Raw genomic sequence first — 21885 nt, 5'->3', positions numbered from 1 at the left:
CGCACGCACGGGAAGTATAGGGGTGCTGTGTGCCTTTTATGCGCGGAACGCATGAATCTCTCTCCTCCAGGTTGTTCATTTACAAATATGGCTCAGAAACAAATATCGGATTTCTTTGGTGGGCCCAAATCAAAAGAGTACAGTACAGTAGCAAGACGGTGATTTAAACTAATAACCCAAGACCACACATGCGCTGCAGCAGCTGCATTTGTCCATCCATAATTTTTTTTTTTTTTTTTTTAAGATTTTTTTTTTGCGGCTTACGCCTTTTATTGATTTTTGAAGGGACAGACAGTAGGCTGACAGGAAACGGGAGAGAGATGGGGGGATGACATGCAGTAAAGGCCGTGTCGGGTCCGGGAGTCGAACCCGCGGCACACTGCGACTGGATTACCAGTCCGGTGCCCAGACCGTTACGCTACGGCCTGGGCCCATCCATACATTTTCAACCGCTTATCCGGAGTCGAGTCAGGGGGCAACAGCTCCAGCAGAGCGCTCCAGACTCCAGACTCCAAAGCCAATATTAGTAACTTCATCCTGGGGGATCCCGAGGCGTTCCCAGGCCAGTTTGGATCATCCCATCTGATCCTTGGTCTGCCCCGGGGTCTCCCTCCAGTGGGACGTGCAACGAGGAGGACCTCCCTAGGGAGACGCTCGGGAGGCATCCTTAGATGCCATCTAAGCTGGCTCCTTAGGTTAAGCTACATTTGTACATTTGTCAATTGCATTCTGTTTGACCAAACCAAACAAAGTGCATAATGTTGTCACTCCTTCCTTTTGTTTAATAGTCTAATGGCCTTTTTTGAAGACATTTATCCTCTACAATTTACAATTTAGGCATTTAGCAGATGCTCTAAATCCAGAGCGATTTACAGTAAGTAAGAAGAAAAACATGGTAATACATCAAAAACATAGAAAAAAACACAAGCTAAGAACAGTGGAATATCTATCTATATAATGCTCTGATGGAGCTATCTCTAATGACAGACGGATGGACGGATGGATGGAGGTCAAGGTTGACATTTTGTTGCTTAGACAACAGAACCGCACAGCGACTGCTCCAACCTGTTACTTGTGCACTTTTGACAGTCATAACACGCACGCACGCATGCATGCACACATGCACACGCACACACACACACAAAGAGCAGTGACAAGTAGAAGTGAATGGGGGGAGGAAGGTTGATATACAGTATAACACTTAGAGCCATCCTCACTTTGACAGGGTGAGTAAAAACACAGCCAGTACAGAACGATCCTCAGCTACGCACACGCACACGCACACACACACACACACACACACACACACACACACACACACACACACACACACACACACACACACACACACACACACACACACACGCCCCGTTGATGTCTCTATTCATTTAGCCTGTCACCCTAACACACCCCTACCATATTTCACTTCCTCTGTCAGCCAGCTAAATTACAGCTCTCCCTGTGAGTCTCTTGCTCCCTCTGTCTGTCTCACAGAGAGAAAATGAGAGGGGGGAGAGAGAGAGAGAGAGAGAGAGAGAGAGAGAGTGAGAGAGAGAGAGAGAGAGAGAGAGAGTGAGAGAAAGAGTGAGAGAGTAGAGAGTAGAGAGTAGAGAGAGAGAGAGAGAGATAGAGAGAGATGGGTAGAGACAAAAATACAGAGTATCTGTGGTACTGCATGTCATATATTTGTCTCCCTCATGTCCCCTCTCTACCTCTCTCTAGACGGGGACAAAGCCGATGTCTGTAAGGCAGTGGAAATGGCAGATGTTCCGCGTAATGTTTTAATATGATAAAAGGTTCCAAATGATCCGTCAACGTTCCGAAGACAACACACCATTTTGCAAAAGCGGGGGCAAAAGGGCACAGAGGGTGTCCTGAACTAACCCGCCCTACGCTAACCCTCGAAACGCAACAAGACGCTGAGTGTCCCGTGAGCTCGGTGGCAAGCCAACTCAGCTGCTTGCACTGTTGAACTCGCATTGTTATTGTCGTGTGTACAGTACTGTATATGCCCCCAAACTAACCCTGACTACAAGGCAACCATAACCAGAGGTATGGTGAAATACAAGGTTACACCGCGCGACGGGGCAAGGAGATGCGTCTGCTGTCCAAACTGGTTTCTGTCGGCTTCGTCACCCACGTCACGGGTTGAGTCGAGGTAACGCGTTTCAGAGGTGCTTCAATTATGCAGAGATCTCCACAAGGCCGCCTGTCCTTTGTGCCTTAGCTGACTAAACTTCTCAGTACACTGAAGAACACCTCTGTGTTCATTTAACTTTGAGAGTGGCTGTGAAGGAAGCACTGTGTGGAGTATAAATGGACCCACTGCACCACCTTTACACGCACACAAACAATGTGCACGTGTGTGTGTGTGTGTGTGTGTGTGTGTGTGTGTGTGTGTGTGTGTGTGTGTGTGTGTGTGTGTTGTGTGTGTGCGCACAATGTGTATAAGGCTTCAAATACAACTTTTTACAGCCACTCTTTCTATGATATAATTGAATAGAACAGTGATTGTCAACCTTTTTTAATTTCAAGGACGTCTAGTTTGATATGCATTGTCCACTGGGACCCCGACTTCAACTGTTAAATGAATCCTCTGTCTTCATTTCACCGAGCTGGAGACCCCCTGACACCTGCGTGACAAAGAACCTTGCACGCAGTGCCACGCACGCACGTGCGCGCGTGCACACACACACGCACGCACGCACACAATAAGTGGAGCAAGGGTTTTAATTTCTTCTCAGCATCGGTAACAATCCCTGGATGAAACAGATTAATTCCACAAGAGGATTATTTTCTACATTAGAGATAATGTGAAGAGTACAGTGTGGTCACAAACAGCTATAGCTAATCCAGGTGCAGCACATGTAACACAATCCGTGCATTTGCAGTGAGTGTGTGTCGCAGAACATCTTGATTTTTTTTCATTTCGGTGTCCCCGTCCAAGTCAGACCGGCGACAGTGCAAACGCGGCTCTGCGGAGCATGTGCTCACACACACACAGCAATCTAGAGTTTCAGTGTGGAGAGCATTTATTATTATGCATGCTATGCTGATCGCGGAAACAAGAAAAATAAACCAAATAATATTATATTGCTACAAAAGCAGCATTATTTTAAGGGCGTAATTTCTTTTAGCACATTAATCGACCGCTTTTATGACCCTTTGAAGCATCTCCCTCTGCGCATCTAAATCATTTACAGCAGCGTGACTAGTCTTTGTTTGATGATCTCTGACTGGGACCAGAAGGAAAACAACTAGCATAAACACAACAGTTTTTACAAAATCTCATTGTTTATTAGACAATTAAAAATCAGACCTTTTCTCCCCGATTCTGATCTTTTGAAAATCATGAGATCGGAGCCGATTTCCGATCACCCAATCCGATACAACCCTAATCTCAACCAATCACAGTGACTTTAGACACGTCTGGTATCAACAAGGAAGTGTATTAAATTTCACTTTATCTTTTACTGTAGCTTTTAACCATTCCCTCTACACTAAATATAAAACCAATCAAAATAACAATTTTAACCATTAACCACTTAAATAAACCCTATTTTGTTTTACGTCAACAAATGCAAATAGCAGATCCACCGGGGTGTGGCGTCCAGTGTGTTTCTGCCCTGAGAGTGAAGGAGTGTGTGTGTGTGTGTGTGTGTGTGTGTGTGTGTGTGTGTGTGTGTGTGTGTGTGTGTGTGTGTGTGTGTGTGTGTGTGTGTGTGTGTGTGTGTGCACACGTACATGCGTGCGTGCGTGTGTGCACACTTATTAGCAGTAGGGTAGGGAGTGTATACTGACACCAACAAGATAACACACTGACCCTGAAACACAAAAGCCACAGGCATTATTAGGATGTTCTCTCTCTCTGTGTGTGTGTGTGTGTGTGTGTGTGTGTGTGTGTGTGTGTGTGTGTGTGTGTGTGTGTGTGTGTGTGTGTGTGTGTGTGTGTGTGTGTGTGTGTGTGTGTAGGGTGTGATGTTGTGACTTTCTGTAAGATGACTGTGTGTGTGCGTGTGTGCGTGTGTGCGTGCGTGCGTGCATGCGTGCGTGCGTGCATTGCCTGTCAAGTACAGTACTGCCTGTGTTATAAGGAGAAGTCAGTGTCTGTATGTTTGGACATGTCCATGCATTATGAGTGTGTAGTGGTGTCAGTGTGAGATTCCATGTGAACATATCAATGTGTGTGTGTGTGTGTGTGTGTGTGTGTGTGTGTGAGGGTGTGTGTGTGTGTGTGTGTGTGTGTGTGTGTGTGTGTGTGTGTGTGTGTGTGTGAGAGCGCGCGTGCGTGCGCGCACGTACGTGTGTGTTCCTGTCTGCTCTGTTGTTCCCGGTGTCATCATTGTATGGTGTGGGTGTGAATATGATCAGTTAAGACTCTTGTCTGTGCTGTCACGTTTCCTGTAGGCCACACCACAACAGAGAAAAAACGGAATACAGGCTCCCACACAGGATATTTTCTGCATAGAAACACAAAGTACACCAAGACAACATAGTTTTTAAGACATTGTTGAGCTTGGGAAATGTTAACTCAACTAACCGTTGTTGCTTTAGTTTTTATCATCTATTCACAGACCTGGTACATCCACTATTGGCCTCACCACCAAGGAAGTTGACCATTTGATGCCTTGTCCTATGGTTCATTTCAAAAGGGGGTTTGGGGTCTGCGATTCCCTTCCTGTGCTGATCTTCCCAGCCATGCAGTTCAGGGATTTTAACCTGCTAACGTCTTGTCACAAGCCTTTTTATAACCTTTTTTTCAACCAAGGTTCATGTTTTAGGTTGTTATTAGAGAAACTAAAAGGTGAGTGTTAATTTTCTTTCATTTGCTGCTTTCTTTCGTTTTAGGGATTTTAGCAGTTTTTGACAGGGGGGCGGGGGCATTCGAGCATGGGGCTAAATATGACACTATGAAAATTAACACTCACCTTTTAGTTTATCTAATAACAACCTAAAACATGAACCTTGGTTGAAAAAAACTAAAGTTGTCCTTTAACCTTTGTCAACACGTCTCTTCTCTTCTCAATTACCCTGAAATGTCAAGCATACTACAATGGGCCTGATTCACTAAGCCGGTCGTAAATAACGTGTAAATAAAGTGACTAAAGGAGGGTGTATTTTATCTAAGCAAAAACTGCTGTACGTTCAAAATATGGACGTAAACAGCTTAGTGAATCGGACCCAGTGTGTTTTTAGGTAGACGAAAGAATTGCGTGGCTTTTGCCAGGCTTTTGGAGACATTTTAGATTCCGTGATTCCGCCTTCCGTGATTCTTTTCCCTCCTAAAACATGATCATCAGGTACTACGATTATACTAGGAGGCTAATTAACCGTCAGCCGTTAAGGGAAAAGAATGCTATTTTATTCATTTTTTTTTTAAATAAAATGTAATTAACAGCCACAACGTTACGTGCATTATCGTGAACACATGCACACACTTTCCCAGTAAGTCCCCAAGCCTCCACCGCATCGTTGAGTTTACCTACCAGGTTGTCTGCAATGTGTCTGTCGCGCATACTCTGTGTCAATAAGACGGCTGAATTAACGTTCCACTCCTCGCCAATATAGAGGCACATAATTGTCAAATAGCTCTCTCTGCGGTGAGTGCTATATCCAACAGTCGAGCCACACGCGCAACTCCAGTAGCCAGTTCATGCGCGTGACAACAGGTGACGCAGGCAACGCAATGGCCACCATCCCGTGCCATCGGTAGGTAAAATTAAAATTTAAATAGCCTACATACAGAGATGCAATGACAGTTGAGTTGACCAAAGCACGCACTTGCCCCGCCCCCCAAAAGCTCTGGAGCGTAGGGTGCCCTGTGCGCTCCACCGACTGTGCTGAGCTGCGGCTGCTACTCCTCTGTTCACACAACTACTGTACACTACGGTACGGCGCTGTTCATAGACCAAAACACAGTTTAGGCTTGTTTTCACCGGCGCTTCAAACTGTTTTTGTTTTTTAATCGGTTCACTATTAGCCATTAGTGTTTATCGGTTAACAATTTCTTAGCGGCAAGTAGCTAAAGGTTGTCGGTTGGCCACCCCTAGCTCAAAGACAAAAGGTAATTGTATAAGAACCCACAAAGGGTGAAATGCACACCTAACCGTTCCAAAGCAAATAGAGTCTGCATGTATTTCAATTAGGTAATATGCATATACATATTGCACCAAATCAGGCACTTTCTATGCAAATGAGCCTAATTGCAAAAACAGTCCGAGTCACAAAAAACCAACACTAATAGCCACACATAATGAGAGCGAAAATTATTAGCGTCTTCAGAGTTGGTAGTAACTGAAGCGCAGTGATCATGGCAGCAGTGTGCTTGTAAGGAATCGTTATGCCAAGTGTGATCGTGAGCAGATATTTCAACACTCTAGTAAAGGAGTTTCAAACTCATCTCAGGTCCAGGACCAGGTTTGAAATGTGACTTTGTTGCAGACTGGAATACTTGCATGCATGATCCCATGGGCTGAAAGGCACGGATGCTATCATATTGTCGACCACAACACACAAAACCTTATGGGAAGCCTTACTAGCCTATTGATGTCAGGTCTAGGACTAATTGGGAATGTGTATTCCACAATTTTGGTTCCATTCCAGACTTTGCCACATGTGTACGAAAGCTTTCAACCTGCAGTGTCCAAGCAGCCATGTCACACCAACATTTTGATCAATAATCTAAGCTTGCATCAGTGATATATGCCTCTACTTACACAAGCTAGGCTGACCCCCCTCCACCCTGATCATGAGCATAGAACACTATTTCATACACACACAAAATGCCACATTCTCTGGAGGCCACTTAACATGGACGGCCTCTGTCTTCCATCAGCTCATCCTTGAGCCCCCAAGGGATGCACAAACACACGTATGCGCGCGCACACACACACACACACACACACACACACACACACACACACACACACACACACACACACACACACACACACACACACACACACACACACACACACACACACACACACACACACACACACACACACACACACACACACACACACACACACACACACGTATGTGTACGTTTATGTGTACGTGAGCACGGAAAGCTGCAACACGGTAACTCTGTCACTTCGCAACCGTTTCGGACGCGGGAAGGCTCGCCGGAACAGCGTCGCCCCCCCCAGGCGCAATCCGCGAGACCCCCACACTGTACAGTTGCAGTTGCTCACTTCACACAGGTGTGATTTTTTCCTATTTCAAACCTCTCAAACCTTTAAACCTCTCAACTCACTTACCCTACACCACCCCCCCCCCTCTCTCTTATTGCAGGATGTGCTCTCTCTCTCTCTCTCTCTCTCCCCCCCCCCCCTCTCTCTCTCTCTCTCTCTCTCTCTGACCCAGTGCTCGTCATTCCCACAGTTCCATAAATTGATAAGGAAGATGCTCAGGTGTATTGGCTTTGCTGTGAAACATATAGATTTTTGAACAGTAGTCTTGTTGTTGCCTTTCAGATGCCTGTTTCAGAGTAATATGCATGATGTGTTTGTCTTGACCAGAGTGCCAGTGCTAGTGCAGTGCATGCACTTTGAGAGCCTGTCTAACCTGTTTACTGTCGTTTCCATCATTTTGTTGTGTGTGGATGCTTTTGTTTGAACCTAAACCTATGTACATTTAGTGTCGTTTCATGAAGTGAAACGACACCTTTACCTTTACCAGCTGCAACATTCAACACATTGTCATTGATGCATTGGGCAACACACTAATTATAATCCAATAATGAGCTTGTGAAATTCTGTACCAGTATTTGCATATTTTGAGGGGCGCTAGCCCTTCCTATGCCCATGCAGCTTTGAGTGTCTGTGTGTACCACGGAAATGATTTGATTCTTTGAGCATGGAATGTGAGGTGTGATGATGTATGATGAATGATACACGATCACACAAGTGTGATTTTTCTTTTACTCAAGTGAAAATTTGAATATAGTGCTTTTCCCTGCAGAATATTTCGACCCTTTGGTAAAAATACTATCAATCTATCTACAATCTACTACTGAAAATCTGAGTACTTCCTTCCACCCCTAGTTACACACAGGAACACAGGAACACCCCCGTGAGAGCACACACCTTTACTTGTTTGGTGGGGGTAATAGATGTTTTCAGGAGGGTCCAAACATGGCTCCCCTCCCCTCCCCTCACTTGCCTAATCATCATCATTACAGCCGTTTGAAAAACTGTTTCCAAACAGGCAATCAAAGCCTGTCGCGATAATTAGCGGAGGGGAAGACATCTTTGTGAGCGTGTCTGCTCTCCTCCTCTCATCACCACCAGTCTCAGAACACAAATCAGATCTTTCCGTCAGCAGAACACACAACCTGTGGTGTGTGGTGTGTGTGTGTGTGTGTGTGTGTGTGCGTGTGCGTGTGTGGTGCATTGTTCTGCCGAGACAGCTTGACTGAAAACAAACTGACAAGAACCATTTCAAGCAGAAAAAAGAAGGCGGCGCGCGTACGTAGAACAACAACCTGTCAAGACCCAAATGCCTCTAATTTTTCTGTCATCTGCCATCCGTTTAACGAGACGAGGACATGGAGAGAGGGAGGAGGGAGGGAGATGATAGAGAAGAAAGGAGAGGAAGAGTATCAGATGTGTGTCTTTTTCCCCCATTTCAAACCTCTCAACTCACTTAACCGACCCCCTCTTATTGCAGTGTGTGATCTCTCTCTCTCTCTCTCTCTCTCTCTCTACCCTAGCTATATATGCCTCAGACAGTCGAGGAACCAAGTGTGTATTTGTAGGTGTCAGGGGAAGCAGGGTAATAAGCACTTAGCCACTGGCCCCTGTCTTTTACAGGCCAAACCCACAGCTCTCTGCCTCCTCTCATTCCCTGTCCGGTCCCCCCCCCCTGCCCACCACCCCTCTGTCCGTCTATTTATCTGTGTGTCTGCGCGTGCGTGCGCGTGCGTGTGTGTGTGTGTGTGTGTGAGCTCTCGCCCAGAGCAAAGGGGGAACAGTGTTTATAGTAAAAGGTCCGGTTCACTTTAATATGCCACATTATGCCAATGCTGGAGTCAGCTCTCATGAGAGTGCATGCCGTGTGTGTGTGTGTGTGTGCCTAGACCCGAGTGTATGTATGTGTACAAAAATGTGTGTGCTACATTATGCAGGCTATGCATAACCTATCCTTGCGTGGTTGCACGCATGTTTGTGTGTGCTTGTGCCAGCATTGACATTATGCGAATGTCTTTCTCTCTGTGTGTGTGTGTGTGCGTGCGTGCGTGCGTGCCCATGTGTGTGTGTACGAGGGTGTGTGTGTCCATGCTGTCATCTCACGTTCTCTCGCTCCTCCAGTGGAGCTGAGGATTGGTAGAGACAGGCGGATAGATGAAATATTTACCTGTCGCATGTTCAGAAAGAAAAACAGCTGCCTCTGTTCTGCTAATAAGCATCTCGTGTAAGGCCTATAGCTACAGTTGTATGTGGGGAGAGAATGACGAAGAGAGACAGAGATACAGGAAGAAAGACAGAGATCTGCCAAATGGTCTGAATCAGCATAGTCACTGTGACCTCAGTCCAGTTCAGACCAAGCGAACATCACGATGCTCGCAAAACTGCTACAATCAATCTACAAATAATGAGTTGCCACTGGCAACGGTTCACTCAGTTTCATGTGTGGCTGGCAAGTGCTGGAAGCTTTGAGATAACTTGAACAAGGCTGCAAAAAAAGCGACTGCTGCCTGAGATGCCTTTGAGCAACGTATTCAAGCTCTAGTGTCCCTGTTCTGCGTATGTCATAATACGTTTCGGTAGAGGGAAAAATCGAAGTATATATATATTTTTTTTTTAATGTTAAAGGTATATTCAGTGATTTCACTGAATATAGGTTTCGTTTTTGCCTTGGGACCCAAACTTTCGTCCAATCAGGATAGAGTCAAAAACGAAACCTAAGGTTTTTTGACCCCCAGGGGTTAACTGGGGACATGGAGGAACTCCTTATATGGACAGCACACTCTATAGTAGAGAGGATTATCACAACAAAACAAAAAAATAAGTGATATTTGAATTGAAGTGAAATCACTGAATATACCTTTAAAATGTAACAGATTCTTGTATTATTATTTTATTCTTTCTATTTCATGAGATGCCCCAAAGGGACACCAATTCACCAGTTCAGCCACCAGCAGAGCACTGAGTCTGTATTGGGCAGACTGCATGAAATATGCAACTGTTTGTTCTATAGTAATGCCACTGTGTAAATGGAAACAGGTAAGGTCTGTAAAACTCCTTATCCTTGACCTGTATTACTTACAGAAACATGTCCAACGATTCTGAACCCAAGTTCCAATTCCAATATTATTTCAAAATCAGCACGTAGGGCCTAGATTAGAAAATAAACATCCATTTTGGATAGTTTGTTTCATTCTAAAGGGGTACTGTACACACCCATTCTGACCGGGCACCCATTTTGGTGTCAGCATCATGTTATGCTTTAGCTATTTAAAAATAGCAGATCTACAAGCTCATATCGCGCCACCGAGTGGCGCGATACGAGCTTGTAGGTCTGCTATTTTTTGAAAAATCAAAGAACGACTGACATTTTTTAGAATCTGATCTCAGGTCAGAATGGGTTCATCAGACCAGTGTGTGTCCGGCGGAAACCTCGTATGAATCTGATCTCAGGTCAGAATGGGTTAACTACAGTATGCCCTTACTGTATGGCTCAACAACACCTCACTGAGATGGTTACTATAAGCCACTATATAAAAGGCAGGGGAACCCAGTGCTCGTCTTGCAGAACGTGGCGAGTCTTGAGATAAGTGCAGCGTGATCCAGCTATTAGTCACTGTTCAGGCCTGGCCCGGTACGAGTCCAGTCGTTTTGTCCATATATAGGGCAGGCGGGCTAGCGGCTGATCGTATAACACCCCAGTCAGACTGAGCCGCACAAAAACATAAATTAGACACAGACAACTGGCCTAGTCCAAGAAAACACAAGGCTAAGGCCGGCTGCTCCGATTCTGTCACACACACACGCACACACACACACCACACACCACACACCACACACACACACACCACACACACACACACACACACACACACACACACACACACACACACACAGCGAGAGGGAGAGGAGAGCAAACAGGAACAATGTCAGACTATACAATATGTGTCTTTATAACAAATGCACATGCACACACACACATATTCATATCATTGTCCTGACACTGTTTGGTTCTGTAGCCAAGGCTGTTATTTTTCCCTCTCAAATAGAAAGAGGGGAGGTGTGTGTGTGTGTGTGTGTGTGTGTGTGTGCGTGTGTGTGTGTGTGTGTGTGCGTGCGTGCGTGACAGGTTTCTGTAGTGCTAGAGCCCCCTCATGGCCCTCCGATGCTCCTGTCCCCTCACCTCCTTGACTTGGACACTTAATCAATGCACTGGAAGTGGCCTTTAACACACAATCTAATTATATGGAAATGAAGGCAGGCTGTGGACTCGATGCTAAGTGAGCCAGTACACACACACACACACGCAAGTGTGCGCAGTCGCACACACACACACACACACACACACACACACACACACACACACACACACGGATGACACAGAGCATGGCACACGTGCACACAAATAGCAGAAAAATAAACACACCAAATAAAATAAAACATATATAGAAGGGAAAAGGCAGACAAAGTGATGATCATATCAACAAAAGGGCCCCAACCATATATATATATACTTACTGTATATATATGGAGGCTGAGAGGCTTGCAACATAAGTGATTGCTAATAATAAAACACACGTGCAAACAAACACACACAACTACTGTATACCTCAAACAAATGCAGATGCACTGTCCATTCTGGTGCCTGTTGCGGTTTATCATTTAATAGCAATAGCAATAGCAATTTAATAGCACTCTGACACACCATCAGCAACATGTAATGTGTATTCATGTGAGTGCGTCTGAGAGAGACAAGAACACAGAGTGTAAAGATGGGATATACTGTAGGATGTATGCTTGTAGGGTCACGCTGAAATGACCGGTTTGACACACAGCAGCGGAATCTGCCTAAATAAAAAAAGGACAGTCTATATCTATTTCATTCTGTGTCTTATCCCACTGATGTGGTTCTCCAATAATTTTTTGAATAATACAAATGACTTCTTCCAGTTAGATATAGCTCTTAAATTTCACGTTGTCAGTGGAATATTACCGACACTCAATTTGACACATACAATTAATATCACCACATACATGCAACAGTTTTGTCTCTCAATGCTCAGACATCTCACAGCTGACGGGATATTTCATTAACGACTGCATGGAACTCTATGCTGGATAGTGCCAGTATAGGCCGAGTGCATTAGACTAGGTAGGGGCCAGCATGTCGTCTACGGTGTCGGCTTCTCTCCCTCCTTATTGTCAATGCAAGACATAGTAATGTTGAGTGTTCCTGACAGCGCTGAGAATTTAGCATGTCTTAGCAGTGGCACTCAGAACACCAAGTGCGAGAAGTTACAAATATTTTAACTTTTAGCAGAAGCAGTAGCGTGCCTTATAGGAATGGGTTTCTGGGAGTCTCACGACTCCAACGACAGCCCATGCTGCAGTGGCGTTCCTCAAGCACCTGTTCAGCACAGCTAACTAAAAATAGACAAGCCCACGGGACACCTGAGGTGAGCGCTAATAACGTTTGCAAACAATTGTTAATGAATGCTAACGGCATGAAGATACTCAAAGCATTATTCAGCCAGGGACAGGCGAATAGATATCGGAGCCACTACCTTGTAGTGTGCACTGCTATTTGGTAAGACATTAACAAATTCGGAGTGGAGGATGAGGAGGAATTAAGCTGGATGCTATCCTGTAGAACCCCCTCCCATCCCGTCTGTGATGTGCTATAGCCTCGTTGGGACTATAGGAGCACTAGGTTCACAGTCCTTTGTGCAATATAGCCTTCAGGTTCCACAACCAAGCCTGACCTCAGATGACTCCTGACTCCTGGTTGACTGTGGCACATGGACTGCTGGGAGGATGTACTATACACTACAGAACCATGGCAGGACAACTGTTGTGATACTCCCTATTATTCATTGTGTCCTATGCCATTTTTATCCCATCATTCACTGTCGATAGATTATTCAAATAAATACCTAATGTTGCAGTAAAAATGCATACTGTTGCAAAATGGACCCCTGATCTAAATGGATCAGATGTGGGCTTGAATGGATGTCTCTCTCATGCTCTCTCTCTGCGTCACCAGCGTTAGGCTATGCTCACCCTGGCACCCTGTGTGTGTGTGTGAGAGGGAGGGAGAGAGAGAGAGAGAGTGAATGACAGAAACAGAAAAAGGTCATGATTGAGTCAAGCAACCTGACAGCTGTCAGTTGAACCCATTTCAGCTGAGGAACGCACGCACGCACGCATGCATGGACGCACGCACACACACACACACACACACACGCGCGCGCACACACACACGCACACACACACACACACACACACACACCTGACAGTACAAGGCTCATGCTCACACTCTCGGTACAGACACACACACACACACACCTGACAGTACAAGGCTCATGCTCACACTCTCGGTCCACACACACACACCTGACAGTACAAGGCTCATGCTCACACTCTCGGTCCACACACACACACCTGACAGTACAAGGCTCATGCTCACACTCTCGGTCCACACACACACACACACACACACACACACACACACACACACACACACACACACACACACACACACACACACACACACACACACACACACACACACACACACACACACACACACACACACACACACACACACACACACACACACACACACACACACACACACACACACACACACACACACACACACACACACACACACACACACAATTCAATTAGGAGACCTGAAGTGCAGTGGATTGATTGGGTCGTAGATTTGCTCCCTGCAGCCACTGTCAGAAACGGACCAACTATACACAGGACACCTGACATCCTCTCTTTCCCTCTCACACACACACACACACACACACACACACACACACACACACACCTGACAGTACAAGGCTCATGCTCACACTCTCGGTACAGACACACACACACACACACACCTCTGCAGTAGGATCGTCTGGTGAGAAACAACAGTTGCTACAAGCACAAACACACAAACACACACACACACACACACGCACCCGCTCACACAGACATATCTGACAAGACCTAGCACCCACTCAACATCTCTGGAACCTTTATGTTAACCTGCCTTCCCCCAGACAGACAGACCCAGAATCAGAAGCACAACCACATACAGAGAAAAAGAGATGAGAGAGAGAGAGAGAAAGAAAGAAAGAAAGAAAGAAAGAAAGAAAGAAAGAAAGAAAGAAAGAAAGAAAGAAAGAAAGAAAGAAAGAAAGAAAGAGGAGAGATAGTAACAGAAAACAAACACAAGCAATAGAGCTAGCAAAATAAAAAAGGTAGCAGGTGGACCAAGACGACAGACAGACAGACAGACAGACAGACAGACAGACAGACAGACAGACAGACAGACAGACAGACAGACAGACAGACAGACAGACAGACAGACAGACAGACAGACAGACAGACAGACAGACAGACAGACAGACAGGACGGAGGATGAAAGAGGTCACGTCGTCACGATGATGCTGGACACGTCATTAACCAGTTCAGAGAGAGAGAGAGAAAGAATAAAGACAGAGGGAGAAATAAAAGGAAATGGGTTACGGAAAAGGGGTTGGCCCACGATAACAATACAACAAAAGAAGAGACTTTAAGGCTTCATCCACACCTACATAAACGTAGCGTTTTCGTTTTCGTTTTCATTTTCGTTTTTTTAAATCTCTCTGTCCATACGACACGTTTTTTTAAATCTCTCTGTCCATATGACCAATGGCAAGACCCATGCAAAACTCCGTTTACATTGTCCACACAGGGAACACACAGGCGGAGTTTTAAAGAAATACACTGTGGCAGGAGTTTTCCAAAAGATGCGTTTATATGGACCAAAAACGCGTTTGCGTGTGGGGGACCCCCCCAAAACGCATATAAAAACCTACGTTTATCCGTTTACCCGGATACGTGTGGACAAGGCAAGAGAGAGTGAGCGATAGATTGAGCGAGACAAAAAAGGCATGCTGATATGCTGAGATGTGAGAGAGAGAGAGAGAGAGAGAGAGAGAGAGAGAGAGAGAGAGAGGGAGCGTTAAGCATATTCATTATGAAAAGGTGGTTAGATTGTCTTGGTGTCCTATCGGGCAGCATCAAACCTGCATGTCATCGGGAGGGGGGGGGGGACAACAAAGTGGATCCCGGGGCCTGCAGAAGGGAACCTTTTTGATCACACTAATTAAAAGCCGTTTTGTTTTAAACAAACAGACACAAGTCTAATTGGCTCTTTTCCATGAGAAAGAGAAGGATGTTGAAAGTAGAAGAACGCACGGAGGAGGGAGGAAGGAGGGGTGATCAGAGGGCTGAGTTCAGCCAGACACGCACACACATACGCACACTGACATCGTCATCCATTCACAAAAGGCTCACAATGATTGAATGAGACCCACCAAAGAAATTAAATAAGATGATTACAGGTGTAGGCATGCGCACACAAACACACACTCACAGTCCCACGGATAACCAATGAGCAATTACATTTTGTAGTATCCACGTTGCCCATATGGCAGGAGCCTATCTACTGTTTCTGTAGCGTGAGGCAGCTTGAAGCACATTCCCCAGCCATAATGTACAAGTAAGTACACCCCCGGGACATTTACGCTAGCACGTTGCAGGGAAGATGGAAGTGCTACTATACCACTTGAAAATTGGAAAAACTACAAGAAAATCTACAAGAGCACAATTCTGGTAGATCTGCGACATTCTGATACAACAAAGTATACAGGGTAGTTAACCTAACCTAGGCTGGGGGTTTATATCCACATCAGGGCGGTGCACTCAGATCTGGTGGGTGCTGAGCCCAGCCTAACTCCAAGCATTCTGATTAGGTTCTGGTGGATGCTGAGCCCAGCCTAACTCCAAGCATTCTGATTAGGTTCTGGTGGGTGCTGAGCCCAGCCTAACTCCAAGCATTCTGATTAGGTTCTGGTGGGTGCTGAGCCCAGCCTAACTCCAAGCATTCTGATTAGGTTCTGGTGGGTGCTGAGCCCAGCCTAACTCCAAGCATTCTGATTAGGTTCTGGTGGGTGCTGAGCCCAGCCTAACTCCAAGCATTCTGATTAGGTTCTGGTGGATGCTGAGCCCAGCCTAACTCCAAGCATTCTGATTAGGTTCTGGTGGGTGCTGAGCCCAGCCTAACTCCAAGCATTCTGATTAGGTTCTGGTGGGTGCTGAGCCCAGCCCAACTCCAAGCATTCTGATTAGATTCTGGTGGGTGCTGAGCCCAGCCTAACTCCAAGCATTCTGATTAGGTTCTGGTGGGTGCTGAGCCCAGCCTAACTCCAAGCATTCTGATTAGGTTCTGGTGGATGCTGAGCCCAGCCTAACTCCAAGCATTCTGATTAGGTTCTGGTGGGTGCTGAGCCCAGCCTAACTCCAAGCATTCTGATTAGGTTCTGGTGGGTGCTGAGCCCAGCCCAACTCCAAGCATTCTGATTAGGTTCTGGTGGGTGCTGAGCCCAGCCTAACTCCAAGCATTCTGATTAGGTTCTGGTGGGTGCTGAGCCCAGCCCAACTCCAAACATTCTGATTAGGTTCTGGTGGGTGCTGAGCCCAGCCTAACTCCAAGCATTCTGATTTGGCCACAGCGAAGCAGTGTGACACCAGCAGGCTTCCTGCCACGGAAATGGGAAAATCACTGTCGTGATGGACACCTTGAAGCCTTGGAGGCCAAGCAGCAAGAGCTCAAAGCTCCCAAAGGGACATGACAGCTGTTGCACCACAATGATGACAAAAGCAATGGTAAACAAATTCCATACTCAGAGCAGCCTCTATGTGGAAGTGCAGAAAATCCTGCCATTTTACTGCATCGTCTTCTGCATTTAATTATAGTCATATACATACTAGTATTACTATGTAAACTTTTTTTTCCAACTAAACGTTAAAGTTATTTTTGATTGCACTAGTGTATTTTAGCATGTGTTTCTGGACAACTTCTGTGAAGTGTGAACATTATTTTAGTCGTGAATGCTCGCACCAAAATCAGGCAGGCACTGGAAATGTATGTGTGTGTGCGTGCACATGCACATGCACATGCACATGCACATGCACATTGCTTGGTCTTCAACCAGCCAAAATTCTCACATGTCTCCGCCCTTCTCTGCGACTTCTCTGCGTACAAAGTACAAAACTCTGATGCTGGCCTTCAGTTGACGTATGACAATGGTCAATGTTTCAACCTAATCCTATTCACCTAGATCCCACTGTTAATAATAATAATAATAATAATACATTTTATTTATAAGGCGCCTTTCAGGGCACTCAAGGTCACTGTACAGATTAAAAGCAGTACAAGAACACAGTTAAAAGCAGAAAGAAAAAAAATTAAACTAGGGCACAGCTTGCAGCAGAACGTCACACAGAGTCATAGGCCTGCCTAAACAGGTGGGTTTTGAGGTGAGTTTGAAATATGGTGATAGAGTCCATGTTTCTGATGTCAGGAATGTTGTGACATGCAATCAGTAATCTGTGTTCGGTATTTCTCTGCAAATCCTGCCGCAAAACAATGATGTAAAACGTGTCATTTCCTGTCAACGAATGTACGGAATAGAGGGTATGCACATGCATAAAGAAAGTGGCAAATCGAGTGGCAAAGTGAATGCCATAGTGAGTTTAACGTCGTTTAATGCCATCAGATACGACTTTTCTGTTGGGCTGTCAGGGCCAGGAAGTCGTTTTTTGCCACTCAGTAGGCGACGGGCGTTCCCAAAGATGGTCTATTTATGAAGATGGGCCAACTTCATTGGAGCCACTATAGGCGAAATGGTACACAAAGCCTACAAATGGTCTCCCAAATATAGTAGGCGTGGTTTGCTTCTCCCGCTGACAACGTCATGTGGAGCATTGAGAGCACTATATGGCAAATGGCAAATGCCTTTTCCCAAATCAGCCCCCATCAACCAAGAGTCTAAGACAGTGATGGAAAATTATTATATTAAGCATTGGAACACACATTTTATTTCACTTTTAACATGTCCATTCATTTCACGTTATGTGAATATTATTAATATTCACATATTGTCATCCTAAATATGGGGCCAGAGCCCCCTATGTGTTGTCCGTCAAATTGCAGATGGACAGAGAGGCTTCCGGACTCATCTCAAATCTTGTGAGAGTTTGTTGCTGGGAAAAAGAAATGTCAACAAAGTGTCAACAAAAATGTTCTCCTGATTTGTCTCGCTAAAAGAAGCCATTTTACTAAATAGTGTGTGCCTTGTGATGATGGGTCCAGTATTTAGTTCAGTGACCATAGAGTTAACTAATGGTTCAGAAGCTGTTTTCACATTCATTCTCCCATTGGAAATGAATAGACTCCAACATTCTTCCCGTCTCCTAATAGTGTTACCACCCCACCTCATGCAGATACGGGGAAGTAAAGCAAAGTTGGCCTCTCTTGCTAATTTTCCTCTTCTTGCGTTCCCGCATAACGTCTGGGTCTGATGATGATGTCACACGCATGATGATGTCACACGCATACCGTCCATATATTCTTGAAGGCGTGAAATGCTGACATCATCATTACGCAACATCAACATTTTGAAATAAGACATGGGGTACATCCATAGAATTGGATATTTTAGCAGAATGAAATGGAAGGTGTGGAGCTTGCTGAGAACTGCATGGCGGGGACCATTGCGTCACTTCTCGGGTGGGCGTGGGCAGTTGAGATCCGCACCCCCAGGCCTCCAGGCCCGCATTAGGCCCCTCCCGCTCCTGCTCACCACAACCGGTGGCGGTTACGTGGTCTACAACCTGTACGGTCGGTATCAGGACCGCAGGCTGGCTGAGCTGGGCATTGAAGTCCCACCTCATGTGGCGAGCGACTTGCAGGTGGCGTTGTTCAAGTCCTTTCCTACCAGGTTGCTGTCGAGGACATGGGGGCGTCTGAGCCAAGTGGACTTGCCCACATGGCTTCGGAAACCAGTTTATAGCCTCTATATCTGGACCTTTGGAGTCAACATGCAGGAGGCAGCAGTAGAGGACCTGTGCCACTACAGGAACATGGGAGAATTCTTCAGAAGAAGACTGAAACCTCAAGTCAGACCAGTCTGTGATGCTCACTGCATGACCAGCCCAGCGGATGGTACAATTCTTAATTTCGGTCGTGTTCATAACGGTGAAGTTGAACAAGTTAAAGGCATCACTTACAGCCTGGAGACTTTCCTTGGATCTTTGACCTGGACAGACACGAACAAGAACAAGACAGCCACTAGTTCCTTCCAGGACCTGCTGGTGACTCGGCCAGGCAATGAGTTGCATCACTGCGTGGTTTACCTCTCTCCTGGAGATTACCACGGTTTCCATTCACCAACCGACTGGACCATAACACACAGGAGACACTTCCCTGGTTCTCTGATGTCGGTCAACCCAGGTGTTGCTCGGTGGATCAAGGCGTTATTTTGTCACAACGAGCGGGTGGCTCTCAACGGCACCTGGCGCCATGGCTTCTTCTCGCTCACGGCCGTCGGGGCAACAAACGTAGGGTCCATACGGGTTTACTTTGATGAGGATCTGAGGACCAACGCGCCACACTACCACAAAGGCTCATACAAAGACATCCACTTTAATGCGGGTGGAAGGGAGGGTGTGACCATGTGCAAGGGGGAGGAGCTTGGTGAGTTCAACCTGGGCTCCACTATTGTCCTGCTCTTCGAGGCACCACAGGGCTTTACCTTCAACATAGAGGCCGGGCAAAAGGTCCGCTTCGGGGAGCCACTGGGAACGCTGTGACAAACGACAGAACCGATGGAGAGACTCGGAGGGCGAGAGAGGGAAATGTTTACCAGTGTATTTACATTTTCATGTCTATAAGAGGGTGTATGTGTGTGTCTGCCTCTGTCCGGAGCTAATCTTGCAATGAACTGGACCAATCAGTGACACGTTTGTTGTTCAATCAGCAGTAGACCAACCTAGTACCTCCATGCCTTTCTTTTGAAACGTCTACAATTTACTGAAATTAGAGTGGTGCCCATTGGGCACTGGCCTACTTGGAACGATGCAAGTTGGAAATGCATGCCCCACCCATTTAGTATGTATGTGTCCCTTTTATGCCCATATATGGAGTTCTTGTAACGATGGAAGTTGGAGTTCCATGCCCCACCATACCCGTTGTACCCGTGTCAATATATGGAGATTTATGTAACTGTCTCTCTGTGTTCCTTTATTCCTATATATGGAGTTCTGTGTCAGGCATGCCCGAATATGGAGTGTTGTGATGTCAGAACAGGCCAGCTCCATATATGGAGCCTGGACAGGGGCCCTGTCCAGAGCCCGGGCAGAGGCCTTTGTGGCGGTTCTGGACAACCGCGGGTCGTCTGCACTCCCTGTGGGGGTGTGGAATGCGTGTGTTGAATTTGAAGTCGGTGGGGCGAACGGTTCTCGAGTTACATGCAGTACAGCCGTACACACAGACAGACAGAGACGTGGTGCATTTTATAGATTTGGATTTTAGAATGGATGCAAGTCAATAGGGGGTATCAGCTCCTACTGAAACACTGCACAAATGTAGATATGACTGATGTCATCAATATGACTTCATCGATGTCACAGAATACGTTATAAAAGCTGCGTGTCATGTGCTCTTCATTGTAGGTTTTGCCTACAGCGCTGTCATGAATTTTGGGATGATATTGTGATATTAAATTGTCATTATTTTATGCAGAAGTGAGTTCCATAATTGCCTCAGGCCTATGGCAGGTTGCAGGAGGAAGGAAGGCACTGGAGCAACTCAAGACAGTTTAAGCCCTTATTTTAAGTACAAAAGAGACAACGTTTCAATGTATCAGTCACATCTTTGTCAGGTCATCCTGACGAAGATGTGACTGAAACATTGTCTCTGGTATGAGTCTGGTATGACCCGGCCGGGGATCAAAGCCCTGACCTTCCAGTCTCAGGGCAGACACTCTAAAAACAAGGCCACTGAGCTGGCAAGGCAAGCGATGGTAATGTTAAGCTACTGATAATTACATAACATACTCATTTGATAACATTCTTATCTCTTACCCATTACCCAATCTACGAACATTTTAGTTATTTCAGGTCTGATGGTCTGTCATTTGGTCCAGAATAAATCACTCTCCGACCACGCCCCGGCAGCCAGCTAAAACTAGAGTTCTCAACAGGCCCGAAAATTAAGGCCCGGCCATCATCAAACCCTGTAGTCAAGAGAATGTCCCCGCTACCACCCTTAGATCTCCATATATGGAGCAGACCTGTTCTGACCTCATCAAACCCTGTACACTCAAAACATGCTCCTTATATGGCCAGTACAGAATTCATGCCATGTGGATCTGACCCCCCCATGCCAAAGCGCCAGCACTCGCCCAGCAGTCTGCCGTCAACGAGGCGGATGCGTGCATGCTTCTCGCCCTTAGGCGTCTTACTGGTTGTATACTCACATGTAATAATACCCAGTGAGCCATAGTTGGATATTAGACGTCTGCATGGTTTATGTATTGACCTAAATTCGGCTAGATTCAGTCTATAATGTATAGACAGACATTTGCCGATTGGATTTACTGCATTATTCCATAAATATTAATTAAAAGCGAGTGGCGCAACAGCACCCCCTATTGGTACTCTAAACATCGGGACATAGGTTAGGTTAGGACATAGGCACATTGCTGTTCCTTGGAGTGGTTGCACCACTCAAAAAACAACTGTAAATCGAACTACTGATTTCCAGATATTGGACTAAAATAATTTGAATTGCCATTGATCAATA

At 45.8% G+C, this 21885-nt stretch overlaps 1 protein-coding gene across 1 annotated transcript in view; it reads left to right on the top strand.

The window, feature by feature from the left end:
* LOC310853122 (phosphatidylserine decarboxylase proenzyme, mitochondrial-like) overlaps positions 1–19892 on the top strand; it is a gene marked incomplete at both ends in the record, with an annotated part of 21268 nt that extends 1376 nt beyond the window's left edge. The window contains one exon of the mRNA XM_083757361.1: positions 18825–19892. Within this exon, the coding sequence (XP_083613487.1) occupies positions 18825–19892 (1068 nt within the window). The remainder of the gene's footprint in view (positions 1–18824) is intronic.
* Positions 19893–21885: the final 1993 nt, after the last annotated feature.

This window comes from Protomyctophum parallelum, assembly GCF_964188405.1.
Source record: "Protomyctophum parallelum genome assembly, chromosome: 22".
NCBI classification, from domain to species: Eukaryota; Metazoa; Chordata; class Actinopteri; order Myctophiformes; family Myctophidae; genus Protomyctophum; species Protomyctophum parallelum.
This window is presented reverse-complemented; position numbering and strand designations above follow the sequence as displayed.